Source organism: Miscanthus floridulus, chromosome 14, assembly GCF_019320115.1.
Source record: "Miscanthus floridulus cultivar M001 chromosome 14, ASM1932011v1, whole genome shotgun sequence".
NCBI classification, from domain to species: Eukaryota; Viridiplantae; Streptophyta; class Magnoliopsida; order Poales; family Poaceae; genus Miscanthus; species Miscanthus floridulus.
Genome location: NC_089593.1, coordinates 97,729,956 through 97,752,381, shown reverse-complemented (window position 1 = coordinate 97,752,381; position 22,426 = coordinate 97,729,956). Strand labels below are relative to the sequence as shown.

Below are 22,426 nucleotides of genomic sequence, written 5' to 3'. Positions count from 1 at the left end.
TAGAAGCCGCAGCTTTTCCATAGCATATTTTTGAAAGCATCTCAAACTCTGTTTTTGGGTTTTTGGCTTTCTATTTTCGAAATTGGTGAAATAAAGAATTCTTTCATAGTTGTTTCCAGAAAGAGATAAAGATAGAATGTATATTTTATACTTGTTTAATCAAACATCTTTCAGTTTTCTCACATCAGCTTTTTCCCAGCTTTACAGTTCAACCAAACAGACCCAAAGAGTGGTACTTTGTGGGAGAAGCAACCAAAAAGCGGCCATAGCTAAAATTACAACGTCAAGACTGACGTGCAAGAAAACAGATCCTGGCGATATGGGCAAGAGGCAGCGACCTGGCTGCTAAGGACAAGAGGCAGCAACACCGCGCGCGCATTGGAGCACCCTCCGGGCTCTCCTACTGTGGTCTCTTGCTACCATTTTCTTTTATTTTATGTATAGGCTATTAGGGTCATCGTTGCCCTGGACAAATTTAAATGCGATGATTTCCCTCCACCACTGCCCCCTCGCTTGTAATGAAAACACAGCATTATCCACGTCTAGCTAGCTACATGGCTTTGTGGCAGCGTGCCTTCTCCCTGTCCTGCTCTTACTCGCCGCAACCACCACCACCTGGCTCACTGGAGTACACGCCGATGAGTACACGCCATTTCCGTCGCCATTCTGCTCATCAGACAACTTCACCGCCGGGAGCACGTACCAGTTCAACGTCTACATGCTCGTCGAGCTCCTCCGCCAGGGCGCCACCCAAAACGGCGGCTTCTTCAACACTAGCTACGGATTTGGGCACGACCAGGTCTTCGGCCTCCTCATGTGCTACGCGGACTACAGGTGGGACAAGTGCGTGAGGTGCCTGAACGCGGCGGTCTCCTGGGTGGGCGCCGGGTGCCCGTACAGCCGGTCGGCGAGCGTCAACTACGACAGGTGCCTCATCCGGTACTCGAACCAGCCCTTCTTCGGTGCGGCGGACCAGGTCGACCTCGCGGCATGGGTGGTGCGCTCGTTCAACTACACCTTCGACGCCGCCAACGCTGCCCGCATGAGCGAGGCGCGGTGGGCGCTGGTCGGCAACCTCACTGAGCAGGCCGCCGTCTCGCCCCTGCGGTTCGCCTACAACAGCTCCAGCTACATGGACTCGAAGAGCAACTCGCTGGAGATGTGCGCGCTGGCGCAGTGCAGGTGGGACTTGGTACACGACGAGTGCACCACATGCCTCGGGTACCTGCGCAATACGCTGGTGCGGAACATACCGAATGACACCGCTGGCTACTGCTTGGGGTACAGCTGCTACATCAGATACAACATCACGGGCCCCATGGAGATCATTGCGCCGCCGTCATCGCCGCCACTTCCACCAGCAGGTTATTAGCAGTGCACTCTAGCTCCGATCCTTTAGTTTCCTTCTACGAAAGTCATCGCTATTTGATTAACTCATTACTGTCTTTATAAACTGACTATGTTGAAAAGCTGCTGCGAGTGTGAAAAAGTTGTTGTGAACTATTATGTTGTAAAAACGCTATAAATTGTTTGCTTGAAACAACTATAAAACCTGTATCCTCTCTTTTTTTTTTCTTCCCTGAAACAACTGTAAAAAATCCCTCTATTTCCACTCATTTGTAAAAAGCTAGAAAGCTGAAAGCAGGATCTAAGGTGCTGTGAAAATTCAGGTTCTATCCATTTAGTTGATTTTATGCTTTTTGGCAGTAGAATCACTTTCAAGAAGCTGAACCAGAGATACAGCCTAAGTCGTTTTGACTTTTACAGATACGTAGCCCTGTTTGTTTCGCTGAAATTTAGCTTATGCTGAAATGTTGTGAGAGAAAAATATTATTCGTTCGCTGCAGGTACTGTTGAAGTAGTGCTGCAGAACATGACGATAGTTTTTTTTTTTAATCTATACGTCTAGTTATATATGCCAGCCTTGGATATATTATACTTGTATATATTTGACATGGCAACTTCTGAAGCATCACTACCGGAAACAGTGATTTTACCGTGTGCCACAGGCACTCGATAAAGACAAAAAAACATTTAGCAAAGGCTTTACCGAGTGTAACACTTGATAAACAGCACACAGCATCTATAGTGTCGACAAATAGCTATTTGCCAAATGTTTTTTTATCACGCACTCGACAAATGGTTTGTCGAGTGTCAAATTTGACACTTAGCAAAAAAAGTGATTTGCCGAGTGTTTTTCCAAAATACACTCGACAAACAATAATTCTATGCTGAGTGTTTTTGAGAATTACACTCGGCAAACCTATTTTCCAAAGAAACAATAATTTTTTTCTCAGCATACCATTATTGTTTGTCGAGTGTTTTTTGGAATTACACTCGGCAAACCTATTTTCCAAAGAAAAAAAAATATTTTTTTTCTCAGCATATTTCATTTTAATAGCTGCCATACAAAACTCTTAGTACACCATATCTGCATGCACATCATACTCCTGGCAACATAATTCTCATAATAACCACATGGACATAGAAATAGAGATGACAAATTTAAAAGACTAATGACAGGTATAAGTTCAGAAGAATTAACATCCAGAAAAAAAATTCAAAAACTATGCTACCAAAATAGTGAAGGTAAAACCACCAGCACCCCAGTAGACATGTCTTCTACTCCATTCTTCATGAAACTAGCTTCTTCACTGCTGCAAGAAGGAAGAAATATGAACACAGTTTGTTGTCTCACCCTTAGGTATAGAAGTAACCACATGTTTACACACTGATAACTAACTATATCATTCAAATTCACTGTGAACTTCGACTTTGCCGCAGCTAACCAGTGCACGGCCAACTCCAATAGTTATTCTTTTATTTACTTTTCCTAAAAAAAATAGGACAATGACTTGATTTTTCTATATAGCCATGAACTGGACACCCACCTCTTAGGCAGAAAAGAGGCCATTGCAAATAGAAGATAAAAGTTCATGTATGCAGGAAAAAGGTGCTAGGAAAACATCTATTTGGACATTTTAGAAAAAGGTTTTCTTGAGCTACCATTTCAGTGATGGATTGTTGGCTTACAGAACTATGTGTGAGAAATTTAAAGAAGCACAAGTTGTGTGAGAAGAACCTTTTCTATTAGAAGAACATTTTCGATCCCCTAGCTTCTCCTTCCTCACCTGGAGCAAAAGAACAAGAGCAAAAGAACTCGAGAAATGGCTCAGATTTACCCATTATCAGCATGACAATGGCAACTTAATTTCACCTGGAGCTTAATTTAATTCTCTCTCTCTAATGGGAATTGAACTGGCCACAGAACTGGTTGCTTGTACTGGTACAAGCCATCCTAGTTAAGCAACACAGCGGCGCCCCCTGCAAAGAATATGACACTCGGCAAAGCCTTCGATTCCGGTAGTGAATTAGAAATCACGAAGACATGAAAATAAATTAGTAATCAGTAATTACATAGTACTGTATGTCGGTAATTACAAGAAATGTAGACAAACAGATGCTTTGTAGGAGTTTATCTTGAGTTTACATCAAAATGCTAAAGAAATGCTTATCACCTAAAATTAACTTGATTCTCTAAAGACCATGAACAGCCCTAAGTAATATAAAACATCGCTAAAGTACAATTAAATATGAGATTGCATGAACACTATCTGTATCTGGATATGAACACTATCTGGATGGAACATCACTACAGCTCTAAATTTCAGATTGCATGAAAAATATCTGCATATGAGATGTGCCAATTTTCAGTAAAGGAAGGGCAATCAGAGAGGACGTATTCTAGCAGTCAGTTTCTGTATCAAGAATATTTGTACTTTGATCCAAACATAAACTAAACAGGGCTCACCACAAGGCCACAAAATATTTTTAGTCGAATCAGAAAATGTAGGACTCAGCACAAGGGTAAAAATATTTGTAGTTAAGCAGAAATCAGTTAGTTTACCTCGTCAGCATTGATATCAACAGAACCTGAAAAGCGCAAACCATGTTATGAGTATTATGCACGATGGGCAATTTACTTTGGTAAAAGTACATATGACAAAGGGCTATGCAAGCTCTGAGAGCTCAGACAAGACAGATATCCATTACAGTGAAAAATAGACAAGGACAGAAAACCAAAATAAAAGATGTCTATTTTCAGAGTTTGGAGCATGCAAATTTCAGTAGCAAACAATGTCGCACTGGTTGCAGCTTGCAAGTTAGCACAATGTATTTGTTTCAATAACATAACGACTCCCCAATTTACTCAAGTAAACATAACCCATGCATATGCATAATTACAATATAGTTGATATTTCCAAAAAAACTTTCAAATAACTAGGAATTGGCAACTCTAACTTCCTAACAGTAGCAATTCATTTGAAATCATGCAATTCATTCTACTCATACCGACCCAAATTCAGCAGCTGTTGTAAACTCAGCAATCAATATGCAAAGACAGGTTCTCTATAAATCTAAAACTGTTGACCTTCTCCTATGAATCTAACAAACAATGCAAAGCTGAAACTGAATTGAGCTGCTGTACTGCTACTCGCCACAATCCAACATCTCTGAAAAGAGAACCATTGTTCCATTTGCCGTCTCTGCAGGTTCACTGGAATACTACTATACTAGTGATGTTCTTGGATATAAGTATTTGACTTTTACGGTCATAACATGAACTACTGGATCTCCTAAAAACAAACAGCAGCACAATACCTCCCCCTAAGCTGCAGCCCCCATCGACCTTTCCATGTGCAGTCTGGAGTGACGTTCCCTTTCTCGAGCAGCTCCAGGGTTCCAGACGATTTCCCTTCCCAGCCAAACCTAGACCAGAGAAGAGCAGGCTGTGATCTATGGGAACACAGGAAGGGGAAGAAATCAAATTAGACCCAGAAGCAAACATCTTGTCACCAGCTTGCCGCAGATTCGCCACCGGCAGTGGAGGACTTCGTTGCGGGTTCCTCAAACAGTCCTCACGGGCTCCTGCAGCTGTGGATCTGCGGTCACAGGATCTCCTCCAGCAGCAGATCTCGGGTGGGAGAGGAGGGAAGGGAGGGCGGCGGCGACCTCCGGGAGAGCGGCAGCACAGCGGCGCCCCCTGAAGCATCATCGAGGGCAGCATCACGGCCCCCACCGCCCCACCACCGCTCGCCTTGGCCTTCTGTGCAGGTACTTCCCCAGCACGGCGGTGTCCGGGAGCGAGAGCTAGTGCACGAAGATGCGGTCGACGACGCCGCGCAGCGTGGGCTCCCCCGGCGGTAGCTGCAGGAGGTCCACCTGCAGTGGCAGCACGCTCACCTGCGAGAGCAGGGAGCTGGAGCCCGCGCGCAGGAGGGGCGCACCCCAACGTGGCTGCCCTGTCCCGCAGGCCGAGGCCGCCCGAGCCGCCGCCGTTGGGGTTGCCGGAGGACGAGCGCGCAGATCTGAGATGGGAGGGCAAGTGTGGTGCGGGAGAGGAGAGGCGCGGGGGGGGGGGGGGGGGGGGGGGGGGCAGAGGAGAGGCGGAGCGGGGGAAAGGAGGGAAGGGAGCGCGGGGAGAGGCTTCCGGGCGGCGGCTGAAAGAGGCAAGGGAGAAACGCGCGTGGTCATGTAAGGCCGAGTTTGCCGAGTGCTCGACAGGAGTTCGTCGAGTATCAGATATTAGATACCTAAATAATTTTATTTATTTATTTTTCTTTTTTCATAGAGGGACACGTGGGGGCGCAGAGGAGAGGCGGAGCGGGGGAGAGGAGGGAAGGGAGCGCGGAGAGAGGCTAGCGGGCGGCGGCTGAAAGAGATAAGAGAGAAACGCGCGTGGTCCTGTAAGCCCGAGTTCGTCGAGTGCTCAACAAACACAGGAGTTCGTCGAGTATCAGATATTAGACACTCAAATGATTTTATTTATTTATTTTTCTTTTTTCATGGAGGGACACGTGGGGGGCGCAGAGGAGAGGCGGAGCGGGGGAGAGGAGGGAAGGGAGCGCGGGGAGAGGCTTACGGGCGGCGGCTAAAAGAGATAAGAGAGAAACGCGCGTGGTCCTGTAAGCCCGAGTTTGCCGAGTGCTCGACAAACACAGGAGTTCGTCGAGTATCAGATATTAGACACTCGACAAATGATTTTATTTATTTATTTTTCTTTTTTCATGGAGGGACACGTGGCGCGATGTTTGCTGAGTGCCGTAATTTGTCGAGGGGTTTTTTCCTATATTTACCGAGTGCCGAAGTTTGCCGAGTGTTTTCAGTAGAATTGCCGAGTGTTTTTAGTTTGGCACTTGCCAAATAGATGTTTTGCCGAGTGTCCGATAAAATACACTCGGCAAAGAATATGACACTCGACAAAGCCTTTGATTCCGGTAGTGCATGATATGACCCAATTTATCTAGAGTTGCCTAATACTCCCTCCTATCTCAGACTTTGCATAAGAAATGATGTAAGAATTAGATATGGGTGCCAAGTATATCACTGATTAGTGTTAAACACGATTATGAACTATAATAAGTGGAATATTTGGATTCGTGTATATATTATATTATGGTAGATTATTCTTAGTTTAAGTGAAAATTACTCATAATTACAAAAAACAGGTCTGAGGTGGATTTAGGATTATTGTAGTTTGATGTTTTGATTATAATAAATTAATAATCCACCTTATAATCTAGTCTGTTTGAATTACAATTAGAGACTTGTTTGGATACCCTATTATAATAATCAAATAATGATCTAAACAAGATTGATTATACTATGGATTATAATAATAAAATCCCATGATTAACATAATCCAATAATCCAAAAACACCTGATTTTAGGGGATTATGGTTGTTGAAAGTCCAAATTGCCCCCTCCCCCATTTTCTCTTCTCCTGCCCTGTCATCCTCTCTGAAGAGTAAGATAAGAATTTCTTACTTTAACCAACTCCAATAATTCAGAGATCTAAACATCCTGGTTATTACAATCTATAATCCTGATTATTATAATCTATAATCCTTATTATAAATAATGAGAAAATTATTTCCTTGGCCCTAAAAAAAGTGTTGCTTAGTTTCTTGGTTCTTTTTTTCTTGAACTTGGCTATTTGGCCTTAAAACGAATTTCCTTTGGTTTCTTGGCCTTACCGTTAGTTTGATGGGCTAACGGTGTTAAGTTATACTAATATGGATTATAAACTTTAATAATTGGACTATTTGGATTCCTTTATTATTATTGTAGATTATTCTTAGGTTATGTGAAAATTACTCATAATTACGAAAAAGTAGGTCCAGGTGAATTATAGGATTATTGTAATATGATGTTTTGATTATAATAAACTAATAATCCACCTTATAATCTAGCCACTTTGGATTACAATTAGAGACCTGTTTGGATACCCTATGATTATAATAATCAGGTTGTATAATCAAATTATGTTCCAAACAAGATTGATTATTTTATGAATTATTATAATAAAAACTCCGATTTCCATAATCCCATAATATAGAAAAGACCTGACTTGGGGGATTATGGTTGCTGGAAGTCCAAATTAGCTCCACCCCCACCTTATCTTTTCTTTTCATGTCATCTTCTAAGCAATAAGGTAACCAACCACAATAATCCAGATCCAAACATTCTGATTATTATAATCCACAATCATGATTATAATAATCTCATGCACAATTCATATTATAATAATTTAGTTGTAATCCAAACAGCTCCTAGATTATTTTAGTTGATTATTATATTATAATTATAATAGATCCAATCAGACCTGAAAAGGTGCATTGAAGTTACTATATACTTATATTTATATACGTTTGATTTGATACGTTTAGGGAAAAAGCTAGGCAGACTCATTATTACTAAAAAAATGCTTGATTTCTATGTGTGGGAAAATTTCATTTTAAAGGTTGTTTTTTAGGTCTATAAAAGTCATGTACTCTCACCGGGTAACGGGCCCCTGTGTGCGGGCGAGGCATGGGGTTCGGGATTGTCTCGGGTTGGGTGAGAAATCCTCTACCTTAAGCTAAATTAGCTCGAGGGTGTCTACCCCGTAGCAGCCCGAGTTTTTTTTTTCAAGTCTAAAGTTACTTTTATTGATAACTACAAGTCTACAACTTTGATATATACTCACAAGTCCCACCGTCCTGAAATATAGCTCAGTCTAGCTAGCCACTTAGAAAAAAATTAGGAAGAGGGCAATAGACACATGTCACTTCCTAATCTATTGAAATTCAATTTGTGGCAGAACCACCCGAAATAGCGTACTTACGGAGGCGCTCGTCTTCCACCAGACACTAAGCACCCCAAAAGCAACTATAATGAGCGGTGTCCATCGGGCACACCCCGAGAGAGAACCCGAAAGATCCACATTTTTCCCAAGGATCCAATAATGAAAACGAGTTACAATACTTGTCCATTTCATACATCAGAGTTTCTTAAAAAGTACATTATTACAATACCAAATACCAGAGTGCGGAATGATAAACAGCGGAATATTAAAAGATAACATCTAGCGATAAGATAACGAGGATTTCGTCTGAGCCCACCAGAAGAATCCTCCACATAAGGTACTCCTCAAGCATCACCTGCAACAGGGGTAAATAAACCCTGAGTACACAATATACTCGCAAGACTTATCCGACCAGTGGGAATACTTTCCTGACTCCAAGGAATATGCTAGGCTTTATGGTTTGCTGGTTCTCTTTTTAGCAAAAAGCAATACTAATAGTGAGTCCTTATTGATACATTATTATCATCAGCCGTATTAAGTTTTTATCTAGGCAATCTATATAAGCTCCTGTTCTACTTTCAAGCAAGAGTTGAGCAATCGATACTGTTCCTTCTCCTTTTTCCACTTACAGTTCTTACTACGGTGCTAAACCGCAGACAAGCCGTACCAGATAACCCGGCGATTCGCGAATCAATGTACCCAGCTGGGTGCCCCGAAGACACACGCCCCGCTTGTACCCCAGGCACAAGCAGGACTAACCCACCACTCTCCTGTCCCGGGTGTCCAGGTCCCCATCCAAACTTGGACTCCAAGCCTCCGCCTCTGAATCCCGGACTCAGTGCGGTGCAAGGACCTCCACCACCTCCTCTTCCCATTAGTCGGTCCGAAAAGAGTCGGATCCGCGACAAGAGAGCAGCAAGTCTTCCCTGCGCCCATACCTAAGTATGTGCTCGGGACAATAGTCTGTGACTTGCCTAGAGTCATATGCAACGACCGGTCCTTAATCGACATAGACAGGGAAAAAGTGTAACCGGGCCATGTCCTGTTGGCCGCAGGACACAACCCCTCACACCCACCAGTACCAAATCCACATCCCTGTCCGGTCACCATTTTCCTTTCCCTTATTTCATCATGATATCATAGTTTAATCACCTATTTGCGAGTAACGGCAGGTTACTCACGCTACCGACATCCTGAGCATAGCAACTACTCGACCTGTACTAGTAGGACTCATGGTGGATATATTTATGCATATAGTTTCCATAAAATGCCTGTAACGTAAATGCAGATCATATAATATATTTAGTGACCATTTAAAAATAGGGGTTATGCACCGGGGCTTGCCTTGGGCAGGTGCCGGGTCAGCAAAGTCAGCACCAATAGGCTCCTAGGCTCCCTCCTGCGCGAAGAGCTCCTCCTCGTACTCCTCGATCACCTCGTCGTACTCCGGCTCGACGACGGGCACGAAGTCTACCAGCTCGTGATCTACATGCATGAAATAATGATGCAATGCTTAGGAATATAACAACAACAGCTCTCAAATTAAAAGTACATTGATTTAGCTACTAAGCTATGGATATCGACCACGGTACTAGGCTACCTATTGTCACCGATAACCATTTCGAAGTATCATTATTATTATAGCAACTGCGGCTATTCTTACCCCTAATGCTAGTTTACGCTATATACGATAAAGCAAAGGTAATAGCTACTCTATCTAACAACTCGTTCTAAGGCTACAAAATTTACAGCAAGTACATAATATCCTAGTGAACCTACTATAAAATTTTCAAAGCTAAAACTATTACCGATTTGCCACAATAATTCCTACAATTATTAATCTATATAATGCTAAGCTTACTAATTAAAATTTATGAACCTATCATCATAATAGCTAACTGCAATCTAACTGTACTAATAAGTAGATGGTATTTTTGTGAACCTAACAAACTTAGTTTCACTATTTTAGGACATCTACACAATTTACTACGATTTATCGAAGTTCAACTCATAACTAAAAATAATTAAGCATTTCTATTTTTCTAGAAATCAAGGAAACCGAATCTTAACTTGTGGCCCAACCGCGCCAGTGGGCCAGCAGTGGCCAGCACGGCGGGGCGCAGGCGCGCGGTCCAGCAAGCGGCAGCGGCGGGCGTGGCCCAGCGGCCAGCGCGGCAGTGGCCGAGCGCGGCGCGGCGCGCGGGCGGGCTGGCAGGCGGGCGGGCGCGGCGCGCAGCAGCGGCAGTGGTGGGCGTGGCCCAGCGGCCAGCGCGGCAGCAAACAGGTCAGACCAAGATGTATTTCAATGTATTTCGGCTTTATTTTCCTACATGAAAGCGGCCACAAAACATATGTGACGTAGGGGTGACGTCATGGTGACGTCAACAAGCTAACAACAACAGTACGCACCACGCACCTCTGGCTGCACTGCTTTCTTGCTCGGACGCAGTGCGGTGGAGTTCATCGGCGCTGCTACTAGCTCGATGCAGAAGAGCGTGATGTGAGTATTGCTAACTGGAAAGTGGTGGAGTGTTGCTAGACTACTTTGCAGAGGCGACCGCGTTCAGAACTTAAAGTGGCCGTGGCGACGAGAACTTGCATGGAAGCCCCGACATCGTACTACAGCATAGTGACGAGTTAGGCACCGTCACGTACTGCACTCGTCCTTCACATGTGCATGATAACAAAGGGTGGGTCATCTCAGTGGTTTGGCTGGCCACCGTCCAAGACAACGTGATGACAAAATTTGCGTGCTTTGTGTGCAACATGAAAAGGAGAGCCAATTGCATGCATGCGTTCATTAGCCTTTTTGTTCAATAAAAATTTGTTTAGGACACCAATAATATAACGTGACATGAAACTTAACATTTATTTCTTGTTTCGGATGAACGTTTCAAATGCCGTATATTGATTTATACTCCCAATTACACACATGTACAAACAAGTATGATGCTAATGCAGTGTTTTAGCAAAAACATTACAATATAACACCGAGGGTGTTACAAATTTATCCCCCTAAAATAAAATCTCGACCCGAGATTTCATGTGCCTAGTGTGAGAAAGAGATAGGGAGTACATTTGGCGCAAAACTAACTATCCGACCCAGAGAGGAGATGGAGGTAATGCTTTGTAAGTAGCTCTCTTGCTCCCAGGTGGCTTCGTCCTCAGAATGGTTTTGCCATTGTACCTTGTAAAACTTTATCACCCTGTTCCTGGTCACTCTCTCCTTCTCATCCAAGATTTTTATAGGATGCTCCACATAAGACAGATCAGGTTGGAGCAGAAGTCCTTCTATTTCCACAGATTCTTCAGGAACTCGTAGGCATTTCTTCAGTTGCGAGACGTGAAATACATTGTGAACTGCTGAGAGAATTTCAGGGAGTTGGAGACGATAAGCAACGGAACCACACTGCTGCAACACCTTGTATGGACCCACATACCGAGGGGCTAACTTGCCATGGACACCAAACCGATGTACCCCTCTCATAGGAGATACCTTGAGATACACATAATCCCCAGCTACAAATTCCAAAGGTCTTCTTCGCTTGTCTACGTAAGCCTTCTGTCGACTCTGAGCTACCTTCAAGTGTTCACGAATTATTTTTACTTTCTCTCGAGCCTCCTTTATGAAATCAGGCCTGAAGTACCCACGGTCTCCTACTTCAACCTAGTTTAGTGGCGTCCTATACTTCTGTCCATATAAAGCTTCAAATGGCGCCATGCGGATACTCTCTTGATAGCTGTTATTATATGAAAATTCTGCCAGCTTTAAACAATGATCCCACTTCTCAGGAAAAGAGATGGTACAAGCCCGCAGCATATCCTCGAGCACCTGGTTCACCCTTTCAGTCTGACCATCAGTCTGTGGGTGGTATGCCGAGCTTCTAAGAAGACGAGTACCCAAACACTCCTAGAGTTTCTCCCAGAAACGAGAGACAAAAACTGACCCTCTATCAGAGATGATGGTGAGAGGAACTCCATGTAGGGTCACAATCCGATCAAAGTATAACTCCGCATACTTCTTTGCATTGTATCTAGTGTCCACCGGAAGGAAGTGGGCAGACTTGGTGAGACGGTCCACAATGACCCAAATAGAATCAAAACCCGTGGAGGTGCGGGGTAAACCCATAATGAAATCCAGGGAAATATCCTCCCATTTCCAAACAGGAATGGGCAAGGGCTGCAGATATCCAGGAGTACGCATATGATCTGCCTTGATTCTACCACAAGTGTCACACTCTGCAACGAACTGGGTGATATCTTGCTTCATGTAAGACCACCAGTACAGTTGGCGTAGATCATGGTACATCTTGTTGCTACCAGGGTGGATAGACAGCTTGGAATGATGGGCTTCTTTTAGAATCTTTCTTTTTAGCTCTTCATTAGATGGAACCACTAGTCTATTCTTGTATCTCACGACTCCCAGCTCATCAATGCAAAAATGAGGTCCACGTCCTTCAGCTAGCAACTTCTTGATGTGAGGAATCTCTTCGGGGTCTTCCTTTTGTTAACGAATAATTTGCTCCAACAACTCTGAGGTCAATGCAATCTGAGCTAGTACCTCTGTGTGGTGAAGTGACAAGGGTATTTCCTCAACCTGATGCGACTTATGACTTAAGGCATCAGCTACCACATTGGCTTTTCCTGGATGATAGTGGACTTCCAAATTATAATCCTTGATCAACTCTAACCATCTCCTTTGCCTCATGTTCAACTTAGACTGAGTGAAAATATACTTAAGGCTCTTGTGGTCAATGAAGATGTGCACTTTGTTGCCCAACAAATAATGCCTCCAAATCTTCAGAGAGTGAACTACAGCAGCTAGCTCTAAATCATGGGTATGGTAGTTCACCTCGTGCTTCTTCAGTTGGCGCGAAGCATAAGCTATCACACGCCCTTCTTGCATAAGCACACACCCCAATCCCGTCTTCGAGGCATCACAGTAAACATCAAAGGGCCTCTCAATATCAGGTTGAGCCAATACAGGAGCAGTGGTCAGAAAAGTCTTCAGGGACTGAAAAGCTTCTTCACAAGCTGGACTCCAAACAAACTTAGCTTCTTTCTGGAGCAGCTTAGTCATGGGCTGGGCTATCTTGGAGAAATCAGGGATGAAACATCGATAGTATCCAGCTAGCCCAAGGAACTGACGGATCTGGTGTACAAACCTAGGAGACTTCCAATCTAATACATCTTGCACCTTGCTGGGATCCACAGAAACGCCCTCGGGTGTCAACACATGTCCCAAAAACTGCACTCGATCTAACCAAAACTCACACTTGCTGAATTTAGCATACAACTGGTGCTCCCTTAACCGAGTCAGTATTATCCAGAGGTGACAGGCATGCTCTTCATCATTCTTGGAATAGATTAAGGTGTCATCGATGAATACTACCATAAACTTATCCAACTCCGGCATGAAGACTGAGTTCATCAGGTACATGAAGAAAGCCGGGGCATTGGTGAGACCGAAAGACATCACTAGGTACTCATACAACCCATACCTAGTAGAGAAAGCTGTCCTTGGTATATCTTGTGGCCTGATCTTGATCTGATGGTAGCCTGAGCAGAGATCTATCTTCGAGAACACCTTGGCACCAGCTAACTGATCAAACAAAGTATCTATGCGGGGCAAGGGATACTTGTTCTTAACTGTTACCACATTGAGGGGGCGGTAATCCACACACATCCGCAGAGTACCATCCTTCTTCTTCACGAAAATCGCTGGGCAACCCCATGGTGAAGAACTCGAGCGGATGAAACCCTTGTCCATCAACTCCTCTAGTTGCTTCTTCATTTCTGCTAGTTCTCTCGGAGCCATGCGGTACGGACGCCTGGAGATAGGAGCAGTACCAGGCTCAAGCTCAATGGAGAATTCTACCTCACGGTCCGGTGGCAATCCAGGAAGATCTTCAGGGAAAACATCCGGGAACTCACATACTACTGGAATGGAGGTGAGATCAGGAACGGCTTCAGCATGGGCAGCAACAGGTAAGACTGGTTCTGAGGGTATGATGAGAGACATCCTATCCTCAGAAGACGGAAGCCGTAACTCTACACTTCTTCTCTTCAAATCCAATACTACCCCATACACCCGCAACCAGTTCATTCCAAGAATAACATCAATGCCTTGCCTAGGCATTATCATGAACTATAGACGGTAAGTGTGGGTGGCTAATACCAAACTTACAGTATCCGTGCGGGTATTGATAAACATCTGAGAACCCGCAGTACGGATCTTATAGGCATATGGTATAGCCAATAGGGATAAGTTGTGCCGCTCTACAAACCCCATGCTCATAAAGGAATGCGATGCACCAGAATTAAACAACACCAAAGTTGGATGGGATTCGATGCTAAACATACCAGCCATAACTGTCTCCTGCTGCACAACCTACTGAGCATCCGTGAAGTGCACCTGACCAGATCTGCTGGACACCTTCCTCTTGATGAAAGTCCTCTTAATAAGCCTGGAATTTGCAGACAGCTGAGACGGCTGAGCTGTCTGCTGCTGAGGACACTCCCTAGCATAGTGGCCATCCTTGCCATACTTGAAACAAGCACCAGGCTTGTTCCCGAATCCCTGACGAGATGGGACCTGCTGTCCCTGAGTCTGCTAGGGCTACACTTGCTGTGGAGGTGCCTTGTACTGAGTAGCGGAAGTCTGTGATGTCTGCTGGGGTGACCGGAATGGAGGCCCGCCAGATGGTTGATAGGGCCCCCGCCTAACAATTTGCACCTTCTGAGTATGAGGATGACTGGAGGATCTAGCTGCCACCCGCTTTCGCTTCAATCCACCTGAGATGCCCGCTGAAAACCCTCAAGAGCAATGGTGGTGTTCATTAGTGCCCCAAAGGTCTGATAGTTCCCCAGGTACAGTTTCTCCTGAAGAGCAGGAGTGAGACCGCGAAAGAAGCAATCCTTCTTCTTGTCATCCGTGTCCACCTGACCACCAGCATACTGAGCCAAGTGGTTAAACTGGGTCACATACTCCATTACCGTCCTGCTCCCCTGACGCAGCTCCATGAACTCGGTCACCTTCTGGTGGATAACACCAGCAGGTATGAAGAACTCGCAGAAGGTGGTGGAGAACTCCTGCCACGTTGCCGGGTGATCCGGTAGCTCCGCGGCCTAGAAAGTCTCCCACCAGGCACCTGTGGACCCCAAAAGCTGCTGGGACGCAAAGTGCACCTTCTGCTCATTGGCCACTCCGAGCAGCCGAAACTTCTGCTCCAGCGTGCGAAGCCAGTGCTCTGCCTCCAACGGATCGTCCGACGGCGTGAACGTGGGCGGGTGGGTCTTGAGGAAGTCCTGGTAAGAGGACTGTCCCTCAGGACAGCGAGCACCACCCCCATTCCCACCGTTGCCTCTGGGGCCTCCACGGGCGAGACCCACGATGGCCTGTGCCATAATCTCCATGGCACGAGCTGTCTCCTGACGAGCAGCGGCTGACTCCTGACGAGCAGCCAACAACTCCACCATGACCTCCGCGGCGGACAGCGACGGAGGCGGTGGTGGCGGCGGAAAAGGATGAGGAACCAAAGGTGGAACCTCCCGAGCTCCATCGTTGTCATGCTCAAAGGCCCGAGCACTGTCACCATGGCCCTCGTTGGCCGCTCCCAAACTGGTGCTCCCACGTCCGGACCTCAGATTCATCTGTAAGAGCGACGAACCATCCATTAGGACACCTTCCCGATCAGGATCCAGGGTTTAAAAGAAATGGCAGCACATTTATTAAAGCATTCATTAAGTTAGTTCTACCAATTTACTACTTTCATTATACGTGAAGGGGGATTCCTAGTTCAAGTAAGATGCTATTATATGATGCATGCTTCGACCTATACGTTCACTCAAGCCGGAATATAGCGGCGTTCGTAACATTTTCGGCACATCGCACACTCACTTTTCGTATGCTAAGCGATTTCTTACGTCACGTAAGTCAGTGTACCTACAGAAAACTGATTAGATAAAACCAGTGCCGCTATCCTAGATACACCATATAGTTAGGGCATTATACTTATATAACTCACTTAATCGCATCCTATTTTTCGCAAACTTTAGTTGGTCAAACTTTTAGTTTTGTAAAAGAATGAGGAAACTCGTGACCATTATTGGCTCTGGTACCAACTGTGGCAGAACCACCCGAAATAGCGTACTTACGGAGGCGCTCGTCTTCCACCAGACACTAAGCACCCTGAAAGCAACTACAACGAGCGGTGTCCGTCGGGCACACCCCGAGGGAGAACCCAAAAGATCCACATTTTTCCCAAGGATCCAACAATGAAAACGAGTTACAATACTTGTCCATTTCATACATCAGAGTTTCTTAAAAAGTACATTATTACAATACCAAATACCAGAGTGCGGAATGATAAACAGCGGAATATTAAAAGATAACATCTAGCGATAAGATAACGAGGATTTCGTCTGAGCTCACCAGAAGAATCCTCCACACAAGGTACTCCTCAAGCATCACCTGCAACAGGGGTAAATAAACCCTGAGTACACAATGTACTCGCAAGACTTATCCGACCAGTGGGAATACTTTCCTGACTCTAAGGAATATGCTAGGCTTTATGGTTTGCTGGTTCTCTTTTTAGCAAAAAGCAATACTAATAGTGAGTCCTTATTTATACATTATTATCATCAGCCGTATTAAGTTTTTATCTAGGCAATCTATATAAGCTCCTGTTCTACTTTCAAGCAAGAGTTGAGCAATCGATATTGTTCCTTCTCCTTTTTCCACTTACAGTTCTTACTACGGTGCTAAACCGCAGACAAGCCGTACCGGATAACCCGACGATTCGCGAATCAATGTACCCAGCTGGGTGCCCCGAAGACACACGCCCCGCTTGTACCCTAGGCTTAAGCAGGACTAACCCACCACTCTCCTGTCCCGGGTGTCTAGGTCCTCGTCCAAACTTGGACTCCAAGCCCCCGCCTCTGAATCCCGGACTCAGTGCGGTGCAAGGACCTCCACCACCTCCTCTTCCCATCAGTCGGTCCGGAAAGAGCCGGATCCATGACAAGAGAGCAGCAAGTCCTCCCTGCGCCCATACCCAAGTATGTGCTCGGGACAATAGTCTGTGACTTGCCTAGAGTCATATGCAATGACCGGTCCTTAATCGACACAGACAGGGAAAAAGTGTAACTGGGCCATGTCCTGTTGGCCGCAGGACACAACCCCTCACACCCACCAGTACCAAATCCACATCCCTGTCCGGTCACCATTTTCCTTTCTCTTATTTCATCATGATATCATAGTTTAATCACCTATTTGCGAGTAACGGCAGGTTACTCACGCTACCGACATCCTGAGCATAGCAACTACTTGACCTGTACTAGTAGGACTCATGGTGGATATATTTATGCATATAGTTTCCATAAAATGCCTATAACATAAATGCAGATCATATAATATATTCAGTGACCATTTAAAAATAGGGGTTATGCACCGGGGCTTGCCTTGGGCAGGTGCCGGGTCAGCAAAGTCAGCACCAACAGGCTCCTGGGCTCCCTCCTGCGCGAAGAGCTCCTCCTCGTACTCCTCGATCACCTCGTCGTACTCCGGCTCGACGACGGGCACGAAGTCTACCAGCTCGTGATTTACATGCATGAAATGATGATGCAATGCTTAGGAATATAACAACAGCAGCTCTCAAATTAAAAGTACATTGATTTAGCTACTAAGCTATGGATATCGACCACGGTACTAGGCTACCTATTGTCACCGATAACCATTTCGAAGTATCATTATTGTTATAGCAACTGTGGCTATTCTTACCCCTAATGCTAGTTTACGCTATATACGATAAAGCAAAGGTAATAGCTACTCTATCTAATAACTCGTTCTAAGGCTACAAAATTTACAACAAGTACATGATATCCTAGTGAACCTATTGTAAAATTTTCAAAGCTAAAACTATTACCGATTTGCCACAATATTTCCTACAATTATTAATCTATATAATGCTAAGCTTACTAATTAAAATTTATGAACCTATCATCATAATAGCTAACTGCAATCTAACTGTACTAATAAGTAGATGGTATTTTTGTGAACCTAACAAACTTAGTTTCACTATTTTAGGACATCTACACAATTTACTACGATTTATCGAAGTTCAACTCATAACTAAAAATAATTAAGCATTTCTATTTTTCTGGAAATCAAGGAAACCGAATCTTAACTTGTGGCCCAACAGCGGCAGTGGGCCAGCAGTGGCCAGCGCGGCGGGGCGCAGGCGCGCGGTAGCGCGGTCCAGCAAGCGGCAGCGGCGGGCGTGGCCCAGCGGCCAGCGCGGCAGTGGCCGAGCGCGGCGCGGCGCGCGGGCGGGCTGGCAGGCGGGCGGGCGCGGCGCGCAGCAGCGGCAGTGGCGGGCATGGCCCAGCGGCCAGCGCGGCAGCAAACAGGTCGGACCAAGATGTATTTCAATGTATTTCGGTTTTATTTTCCTACATGAAAGCGGCCACAAAACATATGTGACGTAGGGGTGACGTCATGGTGACGTCAACAAGCTAACAACAACAGTACGCACCACGCACCTCTGGCTGCACTGCTTTCTTGCTCGGACGCAGTGCGATGGAGTTCGTCGGCGCTGCTAGTAGCTCGATGCAGAAGAGCGCGATGTGAGTATTGCTAACTGGAAAGTGGTGGAGTGCTGCTAGACTACTTTGCAGAGGCGACCGCGTTCAGAACTTAAAGCGGCCGTGGTGACGAGAACTTGCATGGAAGCCCCGACATCGTACTACAGCATAGTGACGAGTTAGGCACCGTCATGTACTGCACTCGTCCTTCAAACGTGCATGATAACAAAGGGTGGGTCATCTCAGTGGTTTGGCCGGCCACTGTCCAAGACAACGTGATGACAAAATTTGCGTGCTTTGTGTGCAACATGAAAAGGAGAGCCAATTGCATGCATGCGTTCATTAGCCTTTTTGTTCAATAAAAATTTGTTTAGGACACCAATAATATAACGTGACATGAAACTTAACATTTATTTCTTGTTTCGGATGAACGTTTCAAATGCCGTATATTGATTTATACTCCCAATTACACACATGTACAAACAAGTATGATGCTAATGCAGTGTTTTAGCAAAAACATTACAATATAACACCGAGGGTGTTACACAATTCTTCAAGGGTGGACTCTCAGTTTTCTCATACAAAAATATCACAAGTACTGAATTATGTATTTCTATTTAGTAAACATTATTTTTTTTATTCCTCAAATCTTTTGTATTTTAGGTCAAATTTTAAATGTCGGAACACGCTATATTACAAGACGAGGGAGTACCTGTTAATGTTCAAGGTCATTCACAAAAATTCAAAATAAAATAAATTTTAAAATATAATTATTAAAATAAATATTTGGGCATTTAAATGATTTCAAATCAAAAGGTTATCAACTGCAAAGTTGAAGATTGTGTCGAGACTTGAGAACTACAATATTCACGTAGATCATGTTAACACTTGAGGTTGTTTTAAAAATTCAAAAGTTTTAATTTAAAAAATATGAGAACTTAAAAAACTAATATTTATGTCTCTAAACTATCTCAAATCAAAAGGTTATCAACTACATAGTTGTATATCTTGTAGATGTATATATTTTTTACAAAAAAAATTGTCTCCATCTAACTTCTTATGAAAAGGTTACGTGTTTACTTGTACGACTGCTATAAGCTATTGCATAGGTGGTTTTTTTTAAACTAGCCTCATTTTCAGAGGCAGTTTCTTTAGAGGTCCACGATAGTTATTATTTTTAGAGGTGGTTGCTGCATCCTGGAAATGAAAGGCGGTGTTGAAGCAAGTTTCATCCTACAATTGACTTATGGCCGCTAGAAGCTTATGTGTAGTTCTCCTTATCTTCTTTTGTAACTTTTTTGTTTCGTGATTTTGTTTATTAGACTCTTGTATTTAATCTTTTTGCAATAAAGCACACCCCTCTTGTTTTAATAAGTTAAAAAAGGTGGTGTCTCTGAAGTCCGATTTTTTTTTGTGCATATAATATCCCATGGGAGTGTAGTAAGGGCATGCTTGGATCTATTAGGACTAAAAATTAGCAACTAAAATCAGTACTAGTGGATCCAAACAGACCGGCTAATTATTAGTTGGAGAGCTGCTAACTATTAGTTTCATTAATAGATTTGGAGTTGCTAATAGGTGCTAATAATTTATATACAACTTTAACTCACTATCCAACCACCTTGTTAGCAGGTGGATTCAAACAACCCTTGCTAGAAAATAGCTAGCTAAATATTAGCAGCTATTGGCTATTAGCTAGCTAATTTTTAGTATTAATCGATCCAAATAGGTTCTAAGAGCATCACATAGAGAGAAGCTATATGTGCCATATAGTCTATATTTGGGTATTTACAGAGAAAATAGTCCTCCAACCGCTTTTCTATCTGGTGTTCTAAAATAACAAGTATGCTATCCCAGGTCCTCACTTGCTGAATGTAGCATGCCATCGCAGCTCCTTGCTCATCGTTGAATATAGCATGCCATCGCGGCTCACCATCCGCTTCCCCTGGAGCCTTTTCACGCCGTGCCTCGCATGGTGGCACTGCCGCAGAGCCCCTGCCAGCTAAATATAGCATGGAGTTATCTATTTTAGAAAGGTTCTTGGAGTTATTTATTTTTGGAAGAAGTTTTCTATTTTAGAAAATAGTTAAACCATTGATTTAGCCATCCAATTTTACAAACTCTCTTGGAGTTGCTCTAAGATAAGATTAAAAGACACTCTGATACAGATGCTATATATGCTGCAGGTAGCTGTAGCTCTGGTCATAAATGGAAGGGCATCAAACTGATTATGTTGGCAACCGGCGTGTCCGTCACCGGCACAGTGGGGTTCTTGCCCTGCCTCGGTCTATGCCGTCAGTACCACTTGCAACGGCGCCAAGAAGAAATCCGCCGGAGCACTGACGTATTTCCGAGGTGAAGCTGTGGAAGTCATCGAGCTGGAGCAAGGGACGACTGGACCAAGGAGATTAGGAGATTATCCTACGAAGAGCTCGCCGCCGCCACCAACAACTTCGCCGACGAGAGGAAACTAGGAGAAGGTGGCTTCGGATCGGTGTACCGTGGGTTCTTAGAGGACCTGAACCTGGACGTGGCCATCAAGAGGGTCTCCAAGACTTCTCCGCAGGGCTGGAACGAGTTCATGTCGGAGGTGAGGATCATCAGCCGTCTCCGGCACCGGAACCTCGTGCTGCTCGTCGGCTGGTGCTACGGTGACGGCGATTGCGACGACCTCCTGCTCGTCTACGAGCTGGTGCGCAACGGCAGCGTGGATGGCCACCTCTACAACCCAAACAAGAAGCTGACGTGGAGGGTGAGGTATCAGATCGTGCTCGGGCTCGACTTGGCGCTCCTGTACCTGCACCAGGATACGGACCTGCGCGTCGTGCACCACGAAGTCAAGCCAAGCAACGTGATGCTTTACGCGTCGTTCACCGCCAAGCTCGGCGACTTTGGGCTGGCGAGGGTGATCGAGGACGGCCGGAGGTCACGGACGACGGCAGCGGCGGGCACGACGGGGTATGTGGTATGTGGACCCGGAGTGCCTGAACACCGGCAGGACGTCCTCTGTAAGGAGATTACTCCTCCTCTGACTCCGCCCAGGCATGTTGTAGTGCCTGCACATCATCATTTATGGCCGCTACTAGCTGCTGCTCGTTTCGCGCTTTGTTGTCGAATACCCTTCTGCATCTTTCCTTCCCCAGGTTCCAAGCCGTATAGACAATGACTGTTGCCCGTAAATTACTGGGTTCAGATTTCTCCACCAATCGGTTATCTTCGTTACAGCTTGATGATGTTGTAATCTTTGCTGTCCTGACCAGTTTTCCACCAGATGACAAACTGTTTTAGCATACGGACAGTTGGCAATCATATGTGTGTGCGATTCTTGCCTCGTGTAGCAAAGTTTGCAAGTTGGGTTTGCTTGGCCTCCCCGCCTGATGATTTGACCTGCCGTCGGTAGCTTTCTTTGGAGCAATAGCCATGTGAAGAAACGACACACTGGGGTTTTGCTCTTAACTTCCAGATAGTGTTCCAGTCTAGTTCTGAGAATGTCCCAATAAACTGACTGTTGTACGCCGGCCTGAGGCCCCTAGCCTCCAGGAGACTTCATCTTCCTGTGATTGTAGCTGAACCTCATGCAGTTGAGTCCACAAATCAACAAACCGTTGCAGCTCCTGGTTTGTGCTAATTCGATGGAGAGACCACGCATCTATCAGCCCCTTTGCAATGCTGCTGCCACATTTTGGTTTTTACGCCATACAAGTTTATAGCATG

General features: G+C 44.9%; 3 protein-coding genes across 10 annotated transcripts; 2 read left to right on the top strand and 1 right to left on the bottom strand.

Moving 5' to 3' along the window:
- Positions 1-718: 718 nt before the first annotated feature.
- Positions 719-1,372, top strand: LOC136504089 (antimicrobial ginkbilobin-2-like protein). The gene has a single exon (XM_066498961.1). It carries the CDS (start codon positions 719-721, stop codon positions 1,370-1,372), a length of 654 nt encoding a protein of 217 aa, XP_066355058.1.
- A 1,010-nt stretch (positions 1,373-2,382) lies between these two features.
- On the bottom strand, positions 2,383-5,429 carry LOC136504534 (uncharacterized). Of its 8 annotated transcripts, none has more exons than XR_010770900.1 (6): positions 4,858-5,429; positions 4,663-4,770; positions 3,908-3,933; positions 3,218-3,324; positions 3,083-3,131; positions 2,383-2,657 (listed from the first exon to the last, which is right to left on the bottom strand). XR_010770900.1 is itself a non-coding variant. In XM_066499470.1 (5 exons), exons 1-5 carry the CDS (start codon positions 5,066-5,068, stop codon positions 2,635-2,637), a joined length of 417 nt encoding a protein of 138 aa, XP_066355567.1. In that variant the 5' UTR covers positions 5,069-5,429; the 3' UTR covers positions 2,383-2,634. The 8 variants fall into 8 exon arrangements, 1 of the variants encoding a protein (XP_066355567.1); XR_010770901.1 differs by having other exon boundaries at positions 2,383-2,654; XR_010770903.1 differs by having other exon boundaries at positions 3,218-3,352; positions 4,858-5,428.
- A 13,278-nt stretch (positions 5,430-18,707) lies between these two features.
- Positions 18,708-22,217, top strand: LOC136504088 (L-type lectin-domain containing receptor kinase IX.1-like). Its single transcript, XM_066498960.1, has 3 exons — positions 18,708-18,754; positions 21,074-21,677; positions 22,176-22,217. The coding sequence occupies exons 1-3, from the start codon at positions 18,708-18,710 to the stop codon at positions 22,215-22,217; spliced, it is 693 nt and encodes a 230-aa protein (XP_066355057.1).
- Positions 22,218-22,426: the final 209 nt, after the last annotated feature.

Bases quoted from the DNA above. Each gene is read 5' to 3' on its own strand.
- LOC136504088 (XM_066498960.1), top strand. From the start codon at position 18,708: ATGGAGTTCGTCGGCGCTGCTAGTAGCTCGATGCAGAAGAGCGCGAT. The intron at 18,755-21,073 runs GTGAGTATTGCT...TCCGAGGTGAAG, and splicing joins TCGATGCAGAAGAGCGCGAT to CTGTGGAAGTCATCGAGCTG. The intron at 21,678-22,175 runs GTATGTGGACCC...CTTAACTTCCAG, and splicing joins CGGGCACGACGGGGTATGTG to ATAGTGTTCCAGTCTAGTTC.
- LOC136504089 (XM_066498961.1), top strand. From the start codon at position 719: ATGCTCGTCGAGCTCCTCCGCCAGGGCGCCACCCAAAACGGCGGCTTC.
- LOC136504534 (XM_066499470.1), bottom strand. From the start codon at position 5,068: ATGCTGCCCTCGATGATGCTTCAGGGGGCGCCGCTGTGCTGCCGCTCT. The intron at 4,771-4,857 runs GTGACAAGATGT...TCTCTGGTCTAG, and splicing joins GGCGAATCTGCGGCAAGCTG to GTTTGGCTGGGAAGGGAAAT. The intron at 3,934-4,662 runs GTATTGTGCTGC...TGCGCTTTTCAG, and splicing joins GGGCTGCAGCTTAGGGGGAG to GTTCTGTTGATATCAATGCT.